Source organism: Pagrus pagrus (genome assembly GCF_965226575.1).
Source record: "Pagrus pagrus genome assembly, chromosome: 7".
NCBI classification, from domain to species: Eukaryota; Metazoa; Chordata; class Actinopteri; order Spariformes; family Sparidae; genus Pagrus; species Pagrus pagrus.
The window spans coordinates 15330228-15354958 of record NC_140191.1 but is presented as its reverse complement, the minus strand read 5'-3'; the positions used below and the strand labels follow the sequence as shown (position 1 = coordinate 15354958).

General features: G+C 43.8%; 2 protein-coding genes and 1 long non-coding RNA gene across 7 annotated transcripts in view; 2 read left to right on the top strand and 1 right to left on the bottom strand.

Moving 5' to 3' along the window:
• Nucleotides 1-18176, top strand: part of nr4a3 (nuclear receptor subfamily 4, group A, member 3) — a 23727-nt gene extending 5551 nt beyond the window's left edge. For all 5 annotated transcript variants that reach the window (XM_084357476.1, XM_084357477.1, XM_084357475.1 and 2 more), the window contains 6 exons: nt 2301-3136; nt 9798-9927; nt 10541-10704; nt 10819-11018; nt 14097-14275; nt 16342-18176. In XM_084357476.1, coding sequence (XP_084213602.1) covers nt 2301-3136; nt 9798-9927; nt 10541-10704; nt 10819-11018; nt 14097-14275; nt 16342-16604 — 1772 coding nt within the window. In that variant the 3' untranslated portion in view covers nt 16605-18176. The remainder of the gene's footprint in view (nt 1-2300; nt 3137-9797; nt 9928-10540; nt 10705-10818; nt 11019-14096; nt 14276-16341) is intronic.
• LOC311260001 lies at nt 14232-21433 on the bottom strand. The gene is made up of 4 exons (XR_014622962.1): nt 21356-21433; nt 21067-21157; nt 20285-20326; nt 14232-14313 (listed from the first exon to the last, which is right to left on the bottom strand). It is a non-coding gene; the product is annotated as an uncharacterized lncRNA (long non-coding RNA).
• The window catches only part of stx17 (syntaxin 17), a 13904-nt gene continuing 10309 nt past the window's right edge, over nt 21137-24731 (top strand). Inside the window, exons 1-3 of the mRNA XM_084357485.1 lie at nt 21137-21318; nt 23608-23816; nt 23925-23990. Of these exons, the coding sequence (XP_084213611.1) occupies nt 23694-23816; nt 23925-23990 (189 nt within the window). The 5' untranslated portion in view covers nt 21137-21318; nt 23608-23693. The remainder of the gene's footprint in view (nt 21319-23607; nt 23817-23924; nt 23991-24731) is intronic.

Below are 24731 nucleotides of genomic sequence, written 5' to 3'. Positions count from 1 at the left end.
TTGATGACGTCAAGCACACGTAGGCCTACAGCTTGAGTCATATCCTCATTTTTTTTTTTTTTTTTTTTTAGTAAATGTTGCAGCTCGATATTCCCATTGAGACACACTGTAGGGCTGCAGTGTGTGATGTACTTAAAAGTGAATTTTGTGGAAATAATTAATATTTGAGATTAAATACTTCAGTAGAAAATTGTGGTTTTAGGGTGGGACTCTTTTATAATTCATTTATAATTATTATTTTATTATTTTTCCCGCCAGGTCCAGTCTGAGAGGTCAGCTCTCTTTTGACCTTTTGTCTCTTGGTCATGACAATAAAGACACAGAGATATTAAAGAGGCTCTTTGGACCAGAAATATTTATTTTTTTCTATAACTGAATAAACAAACTGTTCTCAGAGGAAAATAAGGTCCCCAGGACACTGTTTGAGTCTACAAAGGTGGCAGGGTCCGCCACATATACACAAAGCAAAACAGTATGAAAAACGTGTTGTCTTTAAGGTCAGTTTGTTTATTTAATTTATTCAGGCATGAAAACAAAGAGAGCTTGTTTATTTAGTTTGTTTAGGCAAAAAAAAAAAACAGTCAGTGAAGATATTTCTCTTCTGATTTAAATTTCTTCCCCTAAACTACATAGTGCACCTTTAAAAAGAAAGGTTTTATAAATAAATAAATAAATAGATAAAGATGAGTGTTCTTCATATTATTTTTCTTTTACTTAATTAACGCTTTGAGTCATCCTTTTGTTCCTCTGGCCCCCCGCAGCCAAACCGCTCGCTGCCCCTCAGGTAGAATTTAATTGTGTTTCAGCGGCTGAAATTAATGTGTCACTCTGTCTGCTCGTGCACTCTATTAGCCACATATGACTGCAAACTAAGCGTTGTGGGCTATTTTCAAAAAAATTGCATTATTATCAGCCCGTCAGTAGAAGTTGATATAAACAGGGAGAATATTGGATTCGATGACTTTTATTTTGTTAAAAAAACAAAAAAACATAACTTTTATTTTAATGACCCACAAGAGGAAATGAGGCAGCAATTACCCGAGCTGGTCTGGATGGAGGTATTTTTGTGAGTGCTCTGACAGCAGCAGGACCGACATGTCCCGTATTTGACTAGACAAACATGACGCGCGAGGAGCGGGGGCGATTACGGCAGAGCTCGCGCATGCTGGGCGTCAATGGGAGCAGCGCTGTGTTGACAGTTCCCCTGCTCGGGAGCGTCGAGCAAACACCACAAAACCCTGGCTGCGCACACACTCATGACTGATTAGCCCGCACACACACACACACACACACACACACACACGATCCACGTGCACGCTTGGGAGCAAGCACGCACGCACTCACGCAAACGCAGGTGGAGTGTATTACGTAAGGGGAGTTTGATAAGAGGAGAGCAGGTAGTAGTCCACACGCACAGATGATGAGGTGGTGGCCTGTTGCTGTGACAGTATTAAATCAGGGGGAAAACTCAAGACATACCGACTGGCGTCCGCAGCAGTTAGATGGACTATCTGTGTCTGTGTCTGTGTGTGTGTGTGTGTGTGTGTGTGTGTGTGTGGTATCCAGCACCACCATGGGGTTCCATTATTATTTAATGTTATCTCATCTGCTTTGCCATCTGACTAACCAGAGTGTACACACACACACACACGCACATGCACACACGCAGCATCACAGTGGATTGGATCTTTGCTTTGACTGCTTCGCCCCAGATTTGCGCACTGATGAGCCGCAGCTTCTCGAGCTGAACTAACTGTGGGAGAACCAGCGGGGTCTGAGGTCGTGTGTGTGAGTGTGTGTGTGTGTGCGTGCTCCAAATGTTTCTACTCTACTTATTCAGCAAAGAAGTGTTAAAGCAGGAAATTGAGTAAATGGCAGTAAATGGAAAGATTTGTTCAAACATTTTCATGTTCCTTGAAAGGTGTGTTCACAAAGCCTGTACAAGACTACCTCAAGAGCTGAATAAAACTGCCTGTTCCAATCGAGCTGTGCAGAAGTTTTTTTAGTCGTTGTTTACCCTTGTGTGCATGTGCCTCCAGCAGAGTCTGCCTGAACCCTGTAGATTTACTGTAGGATTGTTGCTGTATTGTGCATCTGTGGGCAAAATCCGGCTTTTCTGTTTCAATCAGTTTTTAATTAATATGTCATTAAACTTTCCTCACTGACTAATGACTGTTGCCGTGCGGCTCAACTCCACTAACACCGTAAAAATGCTTGTTGAATGAAACGTTTTCTTAAATACATGTGGTTTAAAGTGCCACGCAGCTCTGACCTGTGTGTGTGTGCTCTCTCCCTGGCAGACATGCCCTGTGTGCAGGCTCAGTACGGGCCCGCCCCTCCAGGCTCAGCCTACTCTGGCCAGTCCTTCAGTTACCAGGGCGACAGCTACAGCTCTGACCTCATGACCCCTGACTACACCAAGCTGGACCTGGGCGGTGGTGAGATCTCTGCCGCCGCCACCACCTCCCTCCCCAGCTTCAACGTCTTTGTTGAGGGGAGCTACGAGCCCAAGTCCTCCTGCCTCTACCAGATGCCTCCGCACAGGCCCACCATCAAAAAGGAGGAGGAGAGCTACCCGACTGCTCCGCCTCTGGAGGCCATGTCCTCCTCCACCATGTACTTTAAACAGTCTCCCCCCTCCACTCCCACCACCCCATCCCTGCCGCCCCAGCCAGGCACCTCCTTCCTGTGGGAGGACCACCCCCTGGCCCCTCCATCGCACCCTCACTCCCTGGGCTCCAGCTTGGACGCAGGCCCCCTAAAGTCACCCCGCTTTCCACACTTCTACCAGCACTCGCCGCCCCACAGTGGCGGCAGCGTCGGCGGCTATGAGACTCTGGGCGGAGGACTGGTTCGCACGTCCTCCTCTTCCTCCTCTTCGTCATCCTCGGTCTCCCATCATCACGGCCCACCCCTGGAGCAGCCCATGTACCAGCTGCACCGCGGGGCCGGGGGCAGCAGCCTCGCCTTCCGCTCCCTGGCTCTCGGGCCCTGTGGCCCCCTACTAGGAGACAGCCTGCCCTCGCCTCCCCAGCGTGGACCCCAAGGAGAGGGCACCTGTGCAGTGTGCGGGGACAACGCGGCCTGCCAGCACTACGGCGTACGCACTTGTGAGGGCTGCAAAGGCTTCTTCAAGGTAAGGACCCCTCAGAGCTCAGAGAAGAGTCCAGAAAAGGAGGCGTCGTTGCAGTTTTAAGCTTTTGAAAACGATCTACAAAGCTTGAAACTGCAGCGATGCCTCTGCAGCTTTTCGGAGTAACTCTGATTTTAAATATCAGTGAATCTCATGGGGTTTCTAATAAGACACAAGTACTAAGTACTGTAGTTAAGTACACATTTTGTGAATTCCAACTTTATGCTGGTTGATCCTTCTTGTTAGTGTGGCTCCAACTTTCTCTAAAAATGCACCCTCCAGCTGTAGAGTCGAAGCATAGAGTTGACGCATGCTTCATAAAAAACTCCATCGCCCAAGTTCTTCTTTTCAACCATTCACTGAAAACTTTCTCCTTCAAATACAGGATAAAACATGATACCAAAACATACTACACAAGTATGATTAACAGTGTATTGAAGCATATTAAGCTCAGTGAAAGACGAGTCTGCTCTCAGCTGAATCATCTAACAAGAACAGGACAGCATGTTTTTAATGTAAATTATTTCCAGCTATTTTCCTATCGTATACATAATTGGCTCGAACACTGTTACTCCCACATTACAGAGGGAAATATTGTACTTTTCTCTCCACTGCATGTGTCTGACAGATTTAGCTACCATAGTTACAGGTTTAGATTTCACATAGGAACATATTAAACCACTGGTTCCCAATCTTTCTGACTTGTGACTTACAAAAAGAAATGACAGCCTTCCACCAGAGGGGCATTTCCCCTCAAACCTCTCACATGGTTTCATTTCAAAAACTGTTTGATTTCAAAAGTGTATTATCCAATTATTCAATATTTAGAGAAAAGTCCAGAAGATAAATACATACAATTTGCTTCTTTCCTCTCCCATTAATCACCCTCAGCAGTTTAAACCAGCTCCATCCCGAGCAGCTTCAACAATGAAATAGTGCTGACACATGATGCATCAATCTGATAATAACATCTGTAATAATATATCAGTCACAGGGGACATTTTTCTACAGAATGAAAACTTAAGTACATTTTGTTTTTTCAAACTTACAAAGTTCAGTAGGATTTTGGACGCAGAAGTAGCAGATCCACCACACACACACACACGCAACTGACATTCCACCTTCAAATATCACCCAGTATCTTGTGAACTAGCTGCAAACCGACTGATGTATTTCTTTCAAAAACAATCTTCTTGCATTTGTCTCGCTCCCACTCTGCACCCTTCTCTGTGCTTTCTAAATCGTCTTTAGAGTCATTATGAAAACACAACACACCCACAGGGGTCGCCTCTCCCAGCAACCAAGTGGGCAAAGTGTGTGTGTGTGTGTGTACGCATGGTCTGTGTGAGCGTGTGATTGCGTGAGAGCACAGGATGATAAAAACAACTCATTCTCACTCAGACAAATAGGAAAATTTGCCCTCTGTGCTCGATGCTTAGCCGCTCAGAAATAGTCCGGTGGAAAAGGAAATCCTTGAAATCAAAGTTTCCGTTCAGTGTGTTTGTAGTGAATCAGTGGCCACAAAATTGACCACAAATTCACTGACATAATGCTCAGGACGATATGAGTCAGGTTGAGATTCGGTCCGTCAAATGATTCAATCTAACACTTGTGAACTTGTTGTGTCACATCTCATGTTACCGCGCACGTGCTCACACTCTCAACTCACAGTTTAACGTCAGCAAGAGACGGTTTTTAGTCAGACAGATTTTTCATTTTCCTTGTGCAAGTCATAGAAACACAACAAGAAACTTCTCTGACATGTATATCTGGCACAATACTCCCTTTGAATTACAGTAAAGTCACACTCAGTGGCAGTGAGCTCATTTCGCTTCACAGTTTTTGAATTATAGCGTTTTCCGGCACACTTGTTAAGCATTCAATTGGTTGCATGAGACAAGAGAGCGAAATTAAGAGACAGCGAGAAGGAGGGCGCAAACACAGAGGTAATTGAATAATGCCTCTGGTAGGTGGAAATGAATTATCCTTCTTTTCAATTAGTTTCACAATTTGTTTTTATTTAGTAATTAATGAAAGCAGCGTCTGGTGGCAGCAGGCCGGGGGCTGTCTGCTCACTGCAGCGCTCAGCAGCCACACAGCCTGTCAGACCTCGCTTATGTTTCCTCTACACACACATGCAGATGCAACCAACCATGCAAAAACAACATATGCACACAACCACATGTTCATACAGCCACATGTACACATTTCCAGGATGCAGCAGCGCAAAGCGAAACATGCCTTTCACACGCCTGCTTCTTTTCATATTCATATTATCAGCCACATTACTCCATTATTCTGATGGTTTTATTGTCCCCTAAAAATATTTTCCTGATTATATTTAATTATCCCTGAATAGTTATTACACATTAAACCACAGCAGAGGCTTGCTGTAGATTATTGTTATTTCATTAGTGCCATTTGAAACGCATTTTCACAGTGAATTAATTTAAGCTCTTAAACAAGTAGTTCGTTTTTCCCTGTGTTTATTATTTTGGCAAAATAATGCAGTCCATTCACTGGTTTCCATTTATTGAGTGAAGCTATTCAGAATGAGAATTTTTTTAAATTAAAACAAGATCTCAGCTATTAGTATTATACAAAACATTATGCAAGAAAGACAAAAAAGTGGCCTGTTTTTATGCACCCACTGTCCTAACTAGTGAGTCACTTTAGCTCTTGCTTTTTTTACCATCTGTGTATTGGTATTTTGAGTTATAAGACTAAATTATTCAAAATCTCACAAAAATAGTGCAGACGTTACGTGCACAGACACAGAACAACAACACAAACAACATAGAAACAGACGAGACACGGAATAAATGTTAGCCAAAGGTGCAAGGCTGCTCTACATGTTAATAACTAACAGCTCACTTAGTAATTGTGGCAGAGAGTTGGGAGGATGTTTGTTGTCAAACCTTTACAAAATCCTTCAGCCCGTGCTTTTATCAGTGGAAATACACAACTCAGTTGATTGCACACAACTTTTTGTTTTTTTTCCATCACTTACACAGCACACAAGTCAAAGAAAGGTTTGGAGGTAGCGGCCCCTTTACAGAAGCTTAACCATACATGTGATTTACAGCATGTAGCGCTTGCTACAGTCTCATTTTACAGTATATTACCCTTACTGCAGCTTGGTTTTACGGTATAGTAACTGCACAGTGATTTTAATGTAATAAACAGTGGTGGAAAGAGTACTGAAAATGTGTTACTTGTTGTTTTACTCAAGTACGAATACAGGTACATTACTGACATATTACTCAATTACAAGTAAAACTTCTGGCATAACGATAATACTTCAGTAAAAGTGCAAAGTATTGTTCTCTTGTTCTGTTCTGCTCAGTGGTCACCTCTCCAAACCTGCGCCTGCTGCAGAGTTTTGTGTTTTTTATCACAGTTTTTTGTCACATCGGCCCATTTGTCATCAAAAAGCCTTATTGGCTCCAAAATTGCCAATTAAGGGTTTAGATATTAATTCAAAACTCGAAACTAAGTAGATTATATGGTGTAATGCACACTTATGTACGAGTAAAATTACTTATAAAAGTACAAGTACACAATTCCTGTAATTTGAGTAGCTGCAATTAGTTATTTCCACCCCTGCTAATCAATGAAAGGATTTTCTTTTACCGTTTCTACTCACAATTCATATTAAATTATTTACATTGCTGTAAAATGTGTCACACCCGACACACTTAAAAAGTGGTGCTATGTGAGGGGATTAAAACATTTTAGCAACACATTTCCTCCACTGTTAGAAGTCTCTTCTTCAGCTACAGTAGCAGAATACCACACTTTTACAATATTCAGGGAGTCACACTAAAATACATTTAAAAAGCCATAAACTATACCCAGCATGCAATGCATAGCACAAGTAGTGAACTATATAAAAACAAACATATGGTATTATATTGGGCATTTTGTGGCAAGTTACCCTAGAAATGAGTTGCAGTGAAAGAAACAAGCGTACATACACATAACCTGACCGCTTAAATGTATATATAGATATAAAACGGTCGTTTCTTTCATTCACGGAAAAAAGTACAACTAGATAAACACCCACATACACATGGACAAACAGGCATATCTGCGTGCAAAACAATAAAATTAACTTGGATACCGCCACATGATTCTTACAACACACTTTCTCCACAGACAGAGAGAGAGAGAGAGAGAGAGAGAGAGAGGTCTCATTGCCTCTGATTGAGAAGCAAAAAGGAGAGGAGGGGATAGAAGACACAGATGGAGGAGAAGAGGGAACAAAGCCCCTGAAGGCTTTAAATTCAAGCCAAGACTTTTAGTGCATATTACATGTCAAGAATATGTCTCTGCATGCCTCCATCCAGCTCCCACAGTATGTGAGCTTCTGTGTGTCCCCATGTGCTTTTAGTGCATAGAAGTCTGACTCTCGAATAGAGACCTCACCCACACAAACACTACTATAATCTTTCAGTTTCTGACAGTAAGTGACTTTGAAAGTCAGTTATGGTGAAATTCTGCCACAAACCAAATAAAAAAAATACAGATTAAATTCATTAAACTAGAACCAGAACTTCTATCACGCACCCACTTATAGGCCGGCCTAAATAGGAAGGGAATGTACAGACCACAAGAAGGATCTACAGATTTGATAATCATATTGAGATAATTTAATCAGTGTGTCTGCCTCTGTGTGTGTGTGTCTGTGTGTGTCTGTGTGTGTCTGTGTGTGTTTGTGTCTGTGTGTGTTCGTGTTCACCTGCACCACATCCAATTGATGAGAATCAGAGACTAGTTAGTTAGGCAGTATTAGCTCTGATATGTTGTGTCTCTGCTGAGGCAGTCATGCTCCATGCTGCTTATTATTAGAAAGCAGAGTCACAAGAGCCCCCCCTCCCTCCCACACACACACACACACACACACACACACACACACAGAGAGAGAGAGAGAGAGAGAGAGAGACAGGAGACAGCACTCACTTGTAAGAGCTTAATTTATCAGAACCTTAATTGATCATTTTAAAGGAAGGCTTTATTGGAACCAGCTATCTTATAAATTAGGCCCTGAGGTCAGAGAGTGGAAGAACTTCCCCCTCACCCGACCACCAGACTCAACTCAGCTTACAGCATTTTCACCTGAGCGCCCAAAACATGAGATCTTGTTGCAAAAGATGAGCATGAGGCGACAAGAAGGCCAGCGATCCTTAAAATCCAAAAGTGTCACTCTACAGAAGGAGCTGGCTGAACTTACGTGTGTTCATTTCACTTCGCACGTACAACAAAGACTGTGAACATGTCTGTAAACTTTGTGTTGGGTTTGGTGTAAATAAATGCTGTGCGTCATCCAGCCTCTCATGCTGCAGCTCCGGACTCCCACTAAACGGACGCTATTTTCCCTCAACCACATTAATGACCATAACTAACTTATCCTCGCGCTCACGGGTCACTGACCATCGAAGGGATGACAGGGAGGACATTCACGGCGATCTGCGGTGCCATGGCAACGACTCTCATCCGGCGCTGGCGCCCATTACGCGCTAGTTTCCGCACTCGCGCCGCAGCATATGGAATAATTGGTGTGTTATTGGTCTCCCGGGGGCACGGGCATGTGTGGCGCGAGGGGCTCCTAATTGGATTTATTTGTTTTGATGTGTTTTAGAGGCGTTAAAAAAGAGGAGAAGCCGCGACACTTCCCGTGTGTTCCGTTAGTTTAATTTACAGTTTGCTCTGGTGCTGGAGCACCGGAGTCGCCGCTCGACAGCGGAGGAAATGTGAAAACTTTGCAAATGACTCAAATTAAAGTGTAATTGTATGGGATTTTTTTTTTTGAGAGAGAGAGGGTGATTGTTTCGTTGTCACAGATGCACCTGCGGCAAAGGTCTGCCCCAAAGTTTTAATCCTTTTCTCCAAGACGTCTGTTGACACGCCTCAGGGGACATCAGGCGCCGATTGTAGTCTGTCTGTTTATATTTAGAACAATTACCAAACTTCTTGTTTTAAATAAGTTTATCCCGCATTCTCACAATGAATAAGACGCAGCTCTGATTCTGCTCAGAGAAGTCTTTAAAGCACTTATTCCAGTCCCAATCGCGCGGGATTGAGTCATTGGAGCGCGCGCACAGGAGAGCATAGGCATTCAATGGCATCTCTGTTATATTGTCCATGCGCGGAGTGCACGCGCACCCCCCGCCCCACGTGGCCCGTTTCTGATTTCATTTTAATAAGGTCAGTAATAATCGCGCGAGCCAGCCGAGGAGAAAACAGCTCCCGCGGGGCCCATTGAGAGAGGCGCGATGCGCGAGGCCCCGGAGGTGCCACGAGCTGACCCGCGAGCTTCACAAACAATCTGATCAGGCAGCTCTCGCGGCCGCTGTCCCCTCTCTGTCTCGCGGGACCCGCCTCGGCACGCCACGCGCTCCGGTCCCCATTGTCAGCCCCGGCGCTAATAAAATTGTCCCTCCTGCAGGCGAGGCTTGTTGGAAAATTAATTTTATCTAATTATACTGATGTCACCGCCGCCTTTCAGCGCGTAATTAAAATCTGACCTGCGAGCTTCTGCTTTCATCCTTTGATGGGGAAGGAAAAAAAAAACAGAAATTGAATTAAACAAATCAAATATTAGGTGGTTGATTGTGTTTGGAGGCTGATTATCGGTATGCCGGTCTCTTCTCTCTCTCCGCAGCGCACCGTGCAGAAAAACGCCAAGTATGTGTGTCTGGCCAGTAAGAACTGTCCTGTGGACAAGAGGAGACGCAACCGCTGCCAGTACTGCCGCTTTCAGAAGTGTCTGAGTGTCGGCATGGTGAAGGAAGGTAAGAGACCACACACACCTGAGTCCATGATCATCAACTTTGTCTCTGCATTTAGGCTGTAATAGACCGGTAATGACCTGACCTGCAGCAGCCTCACACACATCCACGAGGCAGCAGCATGTCCTCTCTCTGGTGGAGGGACACACCACAGCCAGAAGCACCTGTTACCTTTTCAACACTCTGATTTTAAAGCTTTAAAAAAGAGACACACACTCTACATCTCTCCATGTGTGTCATCACCTCTCATATAGCTGAGATGTTTTGCTGATGTGTAGCGTTGTACTCACTCTGCCCTCATTTCCCTGAGGTTTCTCACCTGTTTCACACACATACTCACATAAACGCAAACAAACCTCCACACCACACACACACACACACACACACACACACCTCTGTCCCGCTAACACATGTCTGTAGCCAGTAGAACAGCTCCACTGCCATCTGCTGGCTGGTAGCCTCCTGTGTAGGAGGGATTGTGGGAATGCTGCAGAGCTCCTTCCTGTCCATGGTTCTACCACTATAAACACTGATAACAATCAGCTAGAGAAAAGAAGTTCTTTGTGTTTGTTCCAGCCGAACAACCTCTTCATTGCTGTCTGTCTCTGCTCCACAGTTGTGCGCACCGATAGCTTGAAGGGGCGCCGAGGCCGTCTGCCTTCCAAACCAAAGAGCCCCCTGCAGACGGAAGCGTCTCCTCCTTCTCCACCCCTCAGCCTGCTCTCCGCTCTGCTCAGGGCCTACTCCCACTGCACGCCCCGTGACCTCGACTACAGCCAGGTGACTTCCCGACACCTGACTTTTCTGTTTAGTGAGAGAAATGTATGAGATCAGTGAGATTTATCGTCTTGATGGAAGTTTTCTTCAGTAGTTTACCTCCATCTTTCTCCACAGTTCAGCGCTGCCGACCCTCCCACCTCCTCCTCAGATGCCGAGCACATCCAGCTCTTCTACAGGCTGCTCACCATCTCGATGGAGACCACGCGATGCTGGGCCGACCGGCTTCCCGGGTTCTCCGAGCTTCAGCGCGAAGATCAGAACCTGCTCATAGACTCTGCCTTCCTGGAGCTGTTTGTCCTGCGATTGGCCCACAGGTGAGACTGGCAGATGGATGTGAACTTTCTAAACTCGTGCACAAGTCTCCATCCATATGCACACATTTAAAATGACTGCGCGCCTACGACTTCAACAGCAACTTTACTTTTATTTACCATTTCAGTACAGTGTGTAACTGTCCTGGCAGAGCCGTGTGCTGCTGTGTTGGTGTATCTCCAGAGTAGGAGGAGTGGAGCTGAGTAATCGCCATATGAACCAAATTATGAATGGAGTCTGTAGCTATGACAGCAGCTACACCCACAGAGTTCCGCTCCGCTCGTCTGATATCTGACGCACAGAGAGCTCTGTGTGTGTTCTGCGGGCTAAAACTGTGCTTGCATTGTGAACTGTGAATTGACGGGATCAATTCCATCTAAGAGCGAGTCAGCTGAAGAACTGGAAAGGGCTGTTATGGAAGGAAATACATATTCAGTTAGCTGTGTCAAAAGGGAATGGGCTGAATTTACCTCGTGCGTCCTGTGATTTGCGCACGTCAGCACGTGTGCGTCTCGCCCCTGGATACCTGTGGTGCCATTATGACTGCCCCTGCCCATCTCTGCCCCAGAATCGCCCTGGGTTACCGGTCTGCTCTCGCAAGGCATGTGGCTGGTTAAATTTATGGGGGAGAAGGGGGGGTGGTGTGGGCTACAAGCTCATCCTTTTGTCTGCGCTGTCGTCTAGGGCAGAAAACCAACGCAGTCACACACACACACACACACACAAGCACGCTTACTCACACACTCACGCACACTGATGATGTAGAACTTGCTCTCCTCCTCCCAGTGGAGTCCAGGTGCAGGGTGGGTAGAGGACTGGGTGGTGGCATCACAGTCCCAGCAGGAGGGGGATCAGGCTGGGACTCTGACTCACGCCGAACGGTGGACTCATAGAGGCCTCTATCAAACGCACACACACACATACATGCTCACACACACTGCTCATCTTCCCATCAGCCAAACTCCCACGGCACAGAGGAAAACACACACAAACACAGCACTGTCTCACTTTGCTCGTCCTCCGTGAGAGCAAAAAAGATGCGGTCAGTACTCACTCCCATCTCGTTGTTGACGCAGCCCTGCGTCGACCCCGTGCTGAACTCAGATGCCTCGCAGACCCCTGTGCAGGCGTTTGTCTGTATGTTCGTGAGCGTGTGTGTGTGTCTGTGTGTGCTCACTGTGTGTAGAGTAAATTTGCTCCGCTCTTCTGGGCCGGCATTGCTGTAAGCACCCCGTTACCAAACAGTTTCTGTGGTTATTGGTTGATTACCGTGGTGACAGTGTAGTCAGGGGTGAGAGGAATGTGTGGCAGACATCCAGCTGTGTGTGTGTGTGTGTTCGTGCATCTGCCTGACTGCTTGTCTGCCTGCTTGTCTGTGTGGTTTTGCCCATGTGCTACCATAAGCCACGGGCCGATTAGTATTTTTGAAATATCCGGACGATGCAGACCTTATCAGCTCAAAGACATCAACAGTGAATTGGCTTCATATTTTTTTGCATTCCAAATGATTTCCTGTTATTTTCATCAACAATTCCTCTGAGGAATATTTTTCACAATTAATTGTTTAGCCTATAAAATGTCAAAACAAAAAGGTGGCGCAGCAGCAAGTGGCGCCTTTAAATTGCGCCTTTTGTCCAAACAACGGTCCAAAACCCAAAGACTCCAACCAAAGACATTTTTGCTTGAAGAATGTCGGAAACGATTAATCGATTATACAAATAGTTGGCAACACATTTTCTTTCACTCAACTAATCAAACAATTAAAAGACTAATCGTTGCAGCTCTACTGTTTTAAAAGCTAAATTCCAGGCATTGGTATGTGCAAGAAGATTTAATCTTTTCCACTTTGCCACATCTGTGTGTGTCAAAAAGCATTGTTCACTTTTGTTTTTTTTAGAAATTCGAAATATGCACACTACTTTATGCTACATTTGAAGGAAATCTGTTAAAAAAAATATGTATAAATCATCTAAGAGTTTGCAATCAAAAATAATGACGCAGCCGTAAAATCCACACCAGACTTGATTTGAATTTTGCCAAATTTAAGCACACTAAAGCAAAGGGCAGATCCAGAATATACCATAACTCTGAGACTCTATAGTTTGCATAAAACACTGAATCCATTCAAGGTGGATTTAAATCAGCACTGAACTATATAGGAAGTCAAGAAAGCCATGTTCAGCCTTCCCCAACACCGCAACGATTTTTCTGATTGTTTTTGTGTTTGTAGTTGAAAGGTCCTCTTTTATGCACGGTTGTTAGAGCTGGTGATGTGTGAGCATCTGTGTGCGTGTGTTCTGCTAAGTGTGGGTGGAGAACCTCTTTTAAATTGTAGTAAAGATAATTAGACATAAATGGTATTTCATCCCCTGCTTCTAACTGCTTAACCAATGTTTGTGCAGAGTGTAATTTGAAGCTTCCCCCTCCAAGCACACACTTTCTGCCCATGTCCTACATCTTCCATCCCACCTCCTACAACCCTTTGTTGTCATCTTGAGATCCACCGACTAAACACTTTAACCAGCTCTCAGAAGAAAGCCTCGCTCTTCTTTGATGCACTAATAAAGACTAGTCATAGCGCTCCTCCTTCCTTCACTGCTTGTTCCCGTTCCCTCTCTGCTCCGTGGTAAAGGAGTGGGATGTTGTGTGTCGTGAGTAACCGATGGCTAAATACATCTGAGAAGTCTTTTCATTTCCTCATTAAGGCTGTGTGTTTCCACTGCACACCACAGCCTGCGCACATTAAAGCCATACCAGTTTACCTATCTGCAAACACACACACACAGAGAGCAGCCCTCTGCCCTAACCCTTCACCCCACCCCGTCGAAAGGAAACACAGGAATGTTTTAAAATGCTATAATTTGGAAAACACAACCTTAATCAGCTGCATGCCTCCGTTTGATGTGTGTCCCGTTTGTGTGTGAGCGCGCGTACTGCCAGGTTTTCTCATTGTTTTTATTGTAATTGTTTCCTTGCCCCAGTATCTCAAGCCATATTTACAATAAATGAGGGAAAAATGCAGCGTTTCATTGGAACAGAGTTCTAACCAGAGTCTTCTCCTTTTCTTTTCCGTGTCTCAGATCGATGCTGTCAGAGGACAAACTTGTGTTCTGTAACGGCTTGGTGCTGCACAGGTTCCAGTGCCTTCGTGGTTTCGGAGAATGGCTCGACTCCATCCGGGACTTCTCCACCCACCTCCAGAGCTTAAACCTGGACGCCTCTGCCTTCGCCTGCCTGGCCGCCCTCGTACTGCTCACAGGTGAGAACACAAGCCAGTGACATAAGATCCAAAATCACCTGCAGGAGAAAATAAGATGAGCAGATACAGAATTACTGACGTTAATAAGAATGGCAGCCTGTTTTTAAAGTCAGCTCTCCACTACACACAAACACTGTCAGTCATATGAACTGCCTACATATACAGATACAAATCCACACACACACACACACACACTACAGCTGCAATGGCAAGTCTAATAACAAATAAGTCGACTGAAAGAAATTGTATTGCCAGGTATTTTGAGACTAAAATGTGCTGGTTCCAGCTACTTAAATGTAAGAATGTGCTGCTTTTTCTTTGTAATTTATGACAGTGAATAAATAAAAAAAGAGTTTGGGGGTTTGGGACTGTCGGTTGGACAGAAGAAGCGGTTTGAAGACATCACTTGCTCTAATGAGTATTTTTCACAATAGACTAAACAATTAATCGATTAATGGGGAAGATGAAAAAAAATCATTGGTTTCAGCCCTAACACCCACACCACCTTGTTTCCTTTGTCTGGAGCTTTGCCACTGGGTGATTCAATGTGACAGTGATCAGGTGGATACATCCACCAACGTCACACATACGCTCAAAGACACACATGTGCATGCGTGTTCTCACACAGCTCTCCCTGAAACAAGAACCCGATACCCAGAAGCACCTGCTGCACCTGCCACACACCTGGCCCTCTAATCAGCGTGCATCTGTGAAAAAAAGCAGGAGAGTCACAGCTTTCTCTGCGAGCACAAACCAGAAAAGGACGAATTTAGTTGTCAGTAAAGTACATTAGAAATGCATTAGAAATACTTAATTACAAATGTAGCCCACGGTGACGGAGGACACCGGTGTCAGAGGCAGAAAGTGTATATAAATGTGTAAAACACCCCCCTCCCCCCCACGCTCAGCTTCCTTACCTCACCCTGCTCCCAGCCTCCTCCTCCTCCTCTTCCTCCACCTTCTCTTCCTCTGTCTAAGCCCTCCAACCCCATCCTCACTCTCTGGGGGAGCACTTAACTCTGTGCCTGATCGACCAGCCCACCGTTGAGCACAGCTCTGGAATGGCGTCTACGCTGTTCTCAGTGGCGCTCTGCCACCTCGGCAAAGCACACAGCGCACTTCCACGGCAGAGCCGCCAGAGCCACCAGGCGATCGACCGCTTCAGAGTGGCCTGTGCAGAAAGGCAGTCATCGATCCCTCCCCAGGAGCTCGCGCAACATAGAGAAAGAAGGGATAGGGAGAGAGAGAGGGGAGCGAGGGAGTATGTGAGGGGTCTGAAAGCCACGGTGAAAGGAGGGCTGGAGTGACTCTGCAGCAGCAAACACAGAACAAACAAAAGAGGCACATAAACAAACAATAAATAAGCTTCAGATAATGGATACCTCAAAGTGAGACTGGTCTTAGTGACAGCCTCCCTGCAGCACCAACTGGCTGGTGTGTGTGTGTGTGTGTGTGTGTGTGTGTGTGTGTGTGTTGGGGGGGGGGGGGGGGCTGGACACCCTGTTCTCTGCAGAATGAGTTAGTGTCACATTAAGCCTGGTGCGGGTGCCACTGGAGTTGCTATGGGCAGCAGTGTGTGTATGTGTGTGCGCGTGTGTGTTTCTAATTTCATTTGGCTGCTCACAGGGCCGAATAATCAGCTAATTGTTGAGCACTTTTGTTTCTGTCAATGTCTTCAATTGCAGGGACTATTTGTGTGTCTGTGTGTGTATATGTGTATATGTTTATATAAATATATATATATATACTGTGTGTGTGTGTGTGTGTGTGTGTGTGTGTGTCTGCATGTACACAGTGTGCAAGGGGCTTATTAGGTTAGACTGTGTATTGATCTGTAGTGAGAGAGACGGGTTAAGGCCTGTTAAGAACATTAGCCATACAGGGTAATGAGGTGGAATTCAATATAAAAGAAGATGTAGCTAATGCTCTTTCAGCTGAATGAGCTCTGATGTATGTGTGAGTGTGTGTGTGTCTCTCTGTGTGTGTATTTCATTTTTCCGTGGACATAATTCTTCCAGTTTAATGAATTATTCTCCTAACGTCTCTGTCCGTCTGTCTGTTCACAGAGCAAGTCCCAGGTCTGAAGGACTCAAAGCGGGTGGAGGAGCTGCAGAATAAAGTGATATGTTGTCTCAGAGACCACCTGGGCTGCGGCCCCTCTTCGTCCTCGTCCAAAGCCGCACCCCCCCTGAGTCGTATTCTGGGTTTAAGGGCGGAGCTCCGCTCCCAGAGGACCCAGGGCCTTCAACGAATCTTCTACCTGAAGCTGGAGGACCTGGTACCGCCCCCTCCGTTGATTGACAGGTTCCTGGACACTCTGCCCTACTGATGGCCTGGGCTTACCACGCCGAGAGAAACCTAAGTCACGTCCTGTTCAGGCCTTCCCCCCCTGAGGAGCACGCACACACATCCAGAAGAGAGACTCACTCCCCTCTGAGAGAGCCAATCAAATGCTTTTCACTCAAACGGACAACCAACTAAATGCTTTCACCAGTATAAAAAGACAATTACTCAAACGCTTTACCACTTTTTATTTGATCCCCCTGTTTTTCTCACATGGGGGAGGATGACGAGGCTGAGATGGACGACGGAAAAATGACTCTTTACCGTCCTCTCTCCGTCTGGGTGGCAGCTCATCCAGCGAGAAAAGAAAAAACACAGAGGTTTATGAGTACTGTCTTTCTGTGTTTGGGGCCTGAGGACTTCTTTTTAGCAAAGGTGTCAGTGTGATCGAATGTTTTTCAAAGCTGAAGATGTCCCAGTGAAACATAAGTCCCTGTGTATTCTAGTTCCTCCTCCTGCTGAGAGAAGGAAGGGGGCGTTTTTCATACTGACATGTACTGAAGTGTCAGAGGTCAGACAGCGTTGAGCGTAGACGCACAGAGCAGGACACAGATATTTCATAAACACGTGGAAGTGGCTGTTGAGTTGGGCTCTTGATTCCAAGTGCAATTTCTTAAGTGCTATCTCACCACAAAAGAAGGAGAGACGGAGGAGGAATGGTTTAATTTCAAACTCTAAATTATTTTAATACAAAGACTTGTCCTGTACTGTCAGTAGCTAAAAGAAAGAGAGACAGTCTCCGTTTGGCTTTAGAGAGCCGAGGAGATACTGTGCACTAACGATTGATGACTGAGTCACCCAGACTTGAACTTGCTCTAGTACTTTTTTTTTTTTTTATTAACTCATTTTTAAATCATAGGTCGAGTAGGAGTACGGAGGATTGAACACGGACAGAAATTGGCTTTTGAAGCACTTACACCCTGAGAAGGGCTAGAAGCACAGACACACACCCTACCTGCTCCCCCGGTGGATGGAGGACGTCGGGGAGCGGAGGGTGCTCGACAGATAGCTGTACGTCCAGGGGTGAAACATTCCGCAGTCATGCTCTTTTTCTATTTGTTTCTATGAAAGTGTGGAGGACATGGTTGCATACTGTCTTTGTGTGTACGCTTAGAGAAGCCAGGATCATATGCATGGTGTGTTTTAAGCTGTAAAGAGCTGCCATAGCCTGTCAAAACAGCTCGACCTGTGTTTGTGTCTCAGACTGCGGCTCTGTGGGGATCTCCCCGGGCCTCCAACCAACACCCACTCACACACTCACGGCAGCAGTTTGAAATATGAAAAAAAGCAAATTATATAGATATAAATATAAATATAAATATATATATATATATAAAACTAAGATTTTTGAAGTGTTTTTAGCTTTTTCAAATATTGTGGTACGAGTTGTGCATTGTTTTTTGAAGAAGAGAAACAAAAAAGAAAAAAGTTGCTGTTTTTTCAATGTCCCTCTTTGGTTTGAGTTTCCTGTTCGATTATTTTTTTTTTTTCTTTCTCTTTGGTTCACTGGATTTTCTGTTCAGCACTTTGAAATCATAAACTAGTTCTGATTATTCTGCCTGACTGAGTCCTGTGTTTTGATTTTTTAAGAGTCACACAAAATGCAAAAAAAAGGCTAAACAATGCAGCGTTTCAAGACTTTTTAAAAGTCAACAAAAGACTAAATTTGAGTGAGTTTCATCCAGAATACGTGTGTGTGTGTGTGTGTGTTCATGTGTGTGTCCGGCCAGACACAAAAGCCTCTTGACAGGTAAAAGGCCTCGTCTCTCTTTCCCGAGGGACCCACGGGCTCTCACAGAGAGTAGAGGGGGATTAGGATGGTGAGGAAGGGGGAGAGGAGGGGAGGAGGAGAGCTTCATGTTAGCATGAGGTCCAGATCAGCCTCCAGCCTCGTTAAACACCATCGATCGCCACGGTGACATTTCACAGCACATGCCGTCTATACTGTCACTGCCATCACTCACTCGCTCTCCTGCGCAAGAGCGTGTGCACTCACACACACACACACACACACACACACACACACACACACATACAAACACACACTTGGACAGCCAGGTGATTGATAGTAACTGTGGTAGTGAAACTGAACGGCTCTATCTGTCTGTGAGTGTGACTGAGAAACAGAGGGAAAGAAAAAAGTGCACCAAAATAAAGCTAAATCTATGATGGGACTCCACACAACACAAAATCTTCAGTCCCAAGAAATTCAAATTTGTAACTTCTTGATACCAGAGGCACAATCACTCTTTTAGGGATGATAGTAAGCAGGACAGGAAGGGCACCTGTGTGTGTGTGTGTGTGTGTGTGTGTGTGTGTGTGTGTCCTGTCGGGGATTGTGACGTCTCTGTGTTTGATCAGCGTGCAGAAAAAAGACCATTCACACCTTCTTTGTAGTGGTGCGAGCACGTGCAAATGAATATGTGCTAATCCCACTTTCTACGACAGTGACATGTCTGAGTGACAACTAAAAATAACACGACCACGAAGCAGAGAGAGCTCCGCTTGGAGCTTGAAACACACACACACACACACACACACACACTCAATCTTGCACATGCACACGCACACACACACGTACACACAGCAAGCTGTCAGTCTCCCGGCCAATCGATCAGCGCTGACAGATAGCAGATAACCCCAGAGTTTTAATTAGAGGTCCCATTAGAACATATTTACACACACACACACACACACACACACGCATACATATGCACATGCACACACTCATTCAAAGCAGCTATTTTTTTTAAAGCTGTGGGTTCATAACTTATCCTAATCCATTCAGAGATGTAAACTAGCCCCTTTAAGATGTGAAAAGAGACAAAAACATACAGTAGGTTAGAGGATATTTTGACATGTCAAAGAAGGAGAAGCACAGGTGTATGCAATAAAATTAATGATGGCTGAATTCAATTTAGCTGCTTCAGTTTCACGGTCCCGGTCTTGTGCATACTGGCTCACCATCACGCTGTCATGGCTCACTGGGATAGAACGGATTCATGGACAATGTTATTAGTAAAAAGCTGTTCTTTTGCGACTATGACAAGTCGAGATGGACGCTGTGAAAAAAAGCTCTATATCCACCGAGCCATCAGGATGTGCTGACCACACCTGCTCTAAAGATGCAGGAGGTACAAAGTGAACAGAGCTCCCTGCTGGCCTCCTCACCTGCTGACAAACTTCCTGGATTAGACTGAAACGAATTGCACCTGAGTCCTCCTGAGCCTATAACACACACACACACATAAACACACACACACTCGAAGACAAACACAGAGGCAAACACATGAACCCAAACATTTCTGATGACTTGCTATTTAGACATTCACTGTCAGCTTTGTTCTACCCCCTCAGTCTGCAACTCTGGGAGTCCCCTGGAAGTGGACAGACACACAAAAACACGCACGCACACACACACGTGTACAGCACCAGGGGAAATCCCCTGTAGCTGGGTACTGTGTGTTTCACTGTGGCCCCTCGCATGGAGCATCCGCTGAGGGAAGAGTGTGTGGGGGGTTGGCCTAAATGTCAAAGGTAAAAGGTGCTGAAAAGAGAAGTGGAAACATGCAATAGACCCACTCACACAGGCTGAGCTCAGAGTAGAGGAGGGGGAACCCCAACTCTGTCTCCCAAACACATTAGAGACAAAAATATCACACTTACATTTCTTTCCACAGGATTGATGCTGTTTATACACACAGCCAACTGTGAAAAGACAAATGGAAAGGACAAAACAAAAAACTTTCGCATACAGTAAATGTCCAATGAAATAAAATCACTCCTCTTTTTTGCTCAATCAAACAACTTTTAATGATGATAGTGTAGCTGTTATGAGTAATTGTGACATTTTGAAAAGGTCACTGATTTTAATCAATGTTACCACACTTAGTGGGACCACAGTTACTGTCAAAACTACCTTTTACCAAATATTATCAACCTGTAGCTGGTCTGTAGCCAAGATTTTGGAACATTTTTAGGTAATAAAGACCCACCCAATTTAGAAAATGTTGACTAGCCACACAAAATGACTTTAAATGTTGTCAGTTAACTGTTCAGTCATATCCAGTTACATTTATCCCAGTCTTTTGTCCATATTTATTATACTCTGTGTAAATAAAATAAGCATTGAAAGGTGAAATGTGGCATACTGCATGTGTGCAGTATGCCACATGCCATTATACCCCTCAAAATATACCTAATATATGTAAAGATACCTATAACTATACTATAATATATTAATTACATTTTGATATCTATAGTAGAAACTGGTGGCCACTAGTGTGTCTAGCTTTGTAGTAAGTGTCAATTTGGTCAATTTTGGAGTCGTTACACTTTCTTTTGTGTGTTCAAAACAACACAAACAAATAGACTCAGTAAAAAATAAATAAATACTATAAAACTATATAAAATAAACAATATATCGAGGATTATTCAATAAATATTACCTTCTGTTAGGGATGGTATCACAGGGCTTATTGAGGAGGAACACATTATGCTGTGGGTGCTGGTTGAGGTCGGAAAGTATTCACGGACGCACTGGGAAGAGAGTTGTTTACAAACAACCAAAAGTGTCAGAAACAAATCGAAAGCGTTGGCGAAAATTAGCAAATGTAGCTAATCGTTAATTTTCTCGACAACATGGAGGCTGACAGTAGTCTTTAGCGATTGTAACTCATCCTCGCATGGTGTTTTCAGTGGTAAGTGTCGCCATATGTCATGTTAAGTTTCGTTTACCTGACCTGTGGTCGACAGTCAGACAGGTGCTTCAAGATATTCCGGATAAATCAGTAAGTTAGCAAATATCGTCTAACGAGGCTGTTAGCTTCAGTGCTTAGCTAACGGCTAATATCATGCTAGCCCGTTCTTTAAGCTAACTTTAACATTGCTGGTCAGTTTTAGTTCAGGCGTCAGAGGACAGTGAAGGAGATCCTACAGTAAAAATTGAGCCTGAAACTATAATGTAGCTGAAGGTTTATAATAAGCTTAAGACTGGTTTGTCTGGAAAGCTAAGTAGATATTTGTATCAGCTTCCAATAATCGTTAAATAACCCGTACTAACGTTATACAGTAGTTGGTTAGGTGTGGACTACCAAGGTCTATTTGACATGGGACTGTGTTATATAGAGCTGCAGCACAAAGGATTATATGGTTATTTACATTATCGATTAATTTGTCAATTATTTTGTTAATTGTTAGTCTAGAAAAGCGGAAATAACAATTTCCCAGAGCCCATGGCTGTATCCAAGTAGTTTTTGTTGTCCAGCAACAAACCCTAACAGTCAATAACCAAAAGTATATATATTTGACAAGCTTGAGACCAATTGTGGAATGTAACTAAGTACATTTACTCAAGTACTGTGCTAAAATACGATTTTGAGTAGGGATAGATCAGCCCTGGCTGATTGTCAGGGCTGATAATGAAAATCAGGGATTTTTCTGTCAGATTGTTGATAAAAAATAATTAAAAGATGTGCCACTTTTGCTCTGTTGCAGCATCCTCTCACACACTGTCCCTCCCATAACACTATCTGATTGGTATCACGTCACAATTAATATAAACACTGAATAATCTGAAACTGCATAGTAACTAGTAACTAAATGTATCAAATAAATGTAGTGGAGAGGAAGTATAAAGTAGCAGAAATTGGAAAGACTCAAGTAAAGTACCTGAAAATTGTACTTGGGAACAGTACTTAGTAAATTGTATTTTATTTTCCAAATACCGGTTTTCAGCCTCCTTGATTTCTAATAATCGGTATCGGCCCTGAAAAAGCCTTATCAGGGAGCCCTAAGTTTAAGATAGTAATAGTTTTTCTGCCATGTTATACTTTTGCTCCACTAAATTTTAGAGGCAATTATTGTACTTTTTTATTTCTCTTCATTTATTTGATAACTGTACTTACTTGTTACTCTGCAGGATATGCTGTGTTAGAGCCACAGCAGTACTATTCATTTATTTTTACCAGGGAAAAAAAACAAAACACTGATTCCAATAATCAAAAAAATTCTGGATATAACATCTGATGGTCTGCCAGGCCAATAATGAGTCGACTCTTTGTATATAGTATATGCATACTTGTAAGATTACATTAAGTAGTAGTTATAAGTACATTAACACGTTTTAACACAATATCTTACTCAAGTAAGACTTTTGGGTACTTTCTACAACACTGCTTGACACAGATTGTTGAGCCTTTTTTCTTAATTAATGACAAACAATTCAAACAATTATCTCTTAATTATTGCTTACATTTTTTTCGACTAATTGATTGATTGACTTTCAGCATAAACGTTAGACATAGTGATGCATGAGAGATATCAGGCCAATAAATTATCAGCCCCATATTGGGATATTTATATAATCAGTTATTTATCGGTATCTGTGAAATTTTAGTGGATGGATAGAGACAATAATACAAAATAGTTTCAATGACTTAACAAGCACTACATCTACACACTCTGATATAGAAGGTGGCAGTTTGTAGCTTTACAGTTGGTTTGCAATTCACAAAAAAACAAATGGAAGAAGAAGAAGAAGAAGAAGAAGAGGTGCAGCACGCAATACATGTCCTGCAAGAATTCAGAGAGGAGGGAGAAAGTCTACAAGTTTTGATATTTTGTCTTCTGTGATTGCTCTCTTCATCTTAGCCTTTCTTACAATCAGGTTTGATTAAACTACAGGTTAGGAGCTTCTTTTTAAGATACAATTATGTGTAATTATCCATTATCTCTTATCGGTGTCAGTCGCGAGAAGCAGGTTAAAGGTTTTGGCTGAAAAGAATCCGTATCATGCATCCCTAGTCATACTGTCAGGAAGTAATTCTTCAGTTACTCTTTCTACTCAAAGGATGGTGGCAAGAAAAAAAAACACTTATTAGTCGTATGAAGATGCCAGTTTTGGATGTGTGGGCTGACTCGCATGTGTCACAGAGTTTATTCATTTGATTTATGTATTTATTAGAATCATACTCTGCTGGTATTTACAGTGTCTGTGGGGGCAGTGAGATAAAGCTGAGCAGGTGCAGTGTCCAAGTTCCACAGAGGTGTTGGCTGTGGGCAGTCAGCAGGACACATGGCAGAGGAAGGCAACAAGCTGACACTGAGGCGCCTGGAGGCACCGATCCACAAGTTCATTAAAGTGGCTCTACCCACGGACCTGGAGAGGCTGCAGAAACACCACAATAACATACTGAAGGTGACGACTTAAAAATCTGGCTCGGCACATGATCGCACGCTCGCATCCACACACTCTCACTTCCTGTCCACAGATGGATAACAGATAGTTTCTCCTTCATTTTCGCAGTACCAGCATAGCCAGCAATGGGAACGCCTTCATCAGGAGCAAATCAACGCCAGCAGGACGGTTCAGGTATAAGTCTGTAAACTTCAAATAAGCATAGGGGTGTGTAACAGAGGGTGGTACCTTTAATTGGCATGAGATGAGCCCCAGGATCATGTTGTCGTCATCACATCGGAATTTGCAATATTTCTTGAGTGTGAGCCTGGCGGATATGTGAATGTGAGGATTGTTAAGATGATGACGTGACTCATTGCCTCTCGAAAATTCCTGAACAAGCATGACCCTGCAACTGCATAGTATATTTTTGTCTCAAAATGTCTGGACACTTAGGAGCTCAGAAACAAGACGTTTCCTGATTTGTGGCGAGTTTTTGTAGTTTGGAAATCAGCAGTAAAGGCCAGTGGATGTGATGTGTTATATATGAGTACATGAGGAGAACTGTCCACTTCTTGAACTGATGTATGACCCAAGCAACTGAACCCAGCCTCAACAATTGGTGGACAAATATCTAAAACTCCATTACTTGAGTCAAAGTATAGATACTCCTGGTCAGATATCACTTCAATACATGTTAAATGTTAACGCACTGTTGTATTTAGCTCCTGGGCCCGTTTACTACTACCTTTAGGTACACCTCCCTAAAAACTCAACCGCATATTACCATATTTTACCAAACACAGAGGTCATGTGATAATATTACTCCCATGTGAATTGGCATTTCTATGATTTGATTAGATTTTTTGATATATACGTATATATGTGTACATATATATCTAAATGTATTTTTTTCCATCTGAATTTTGTTGACAA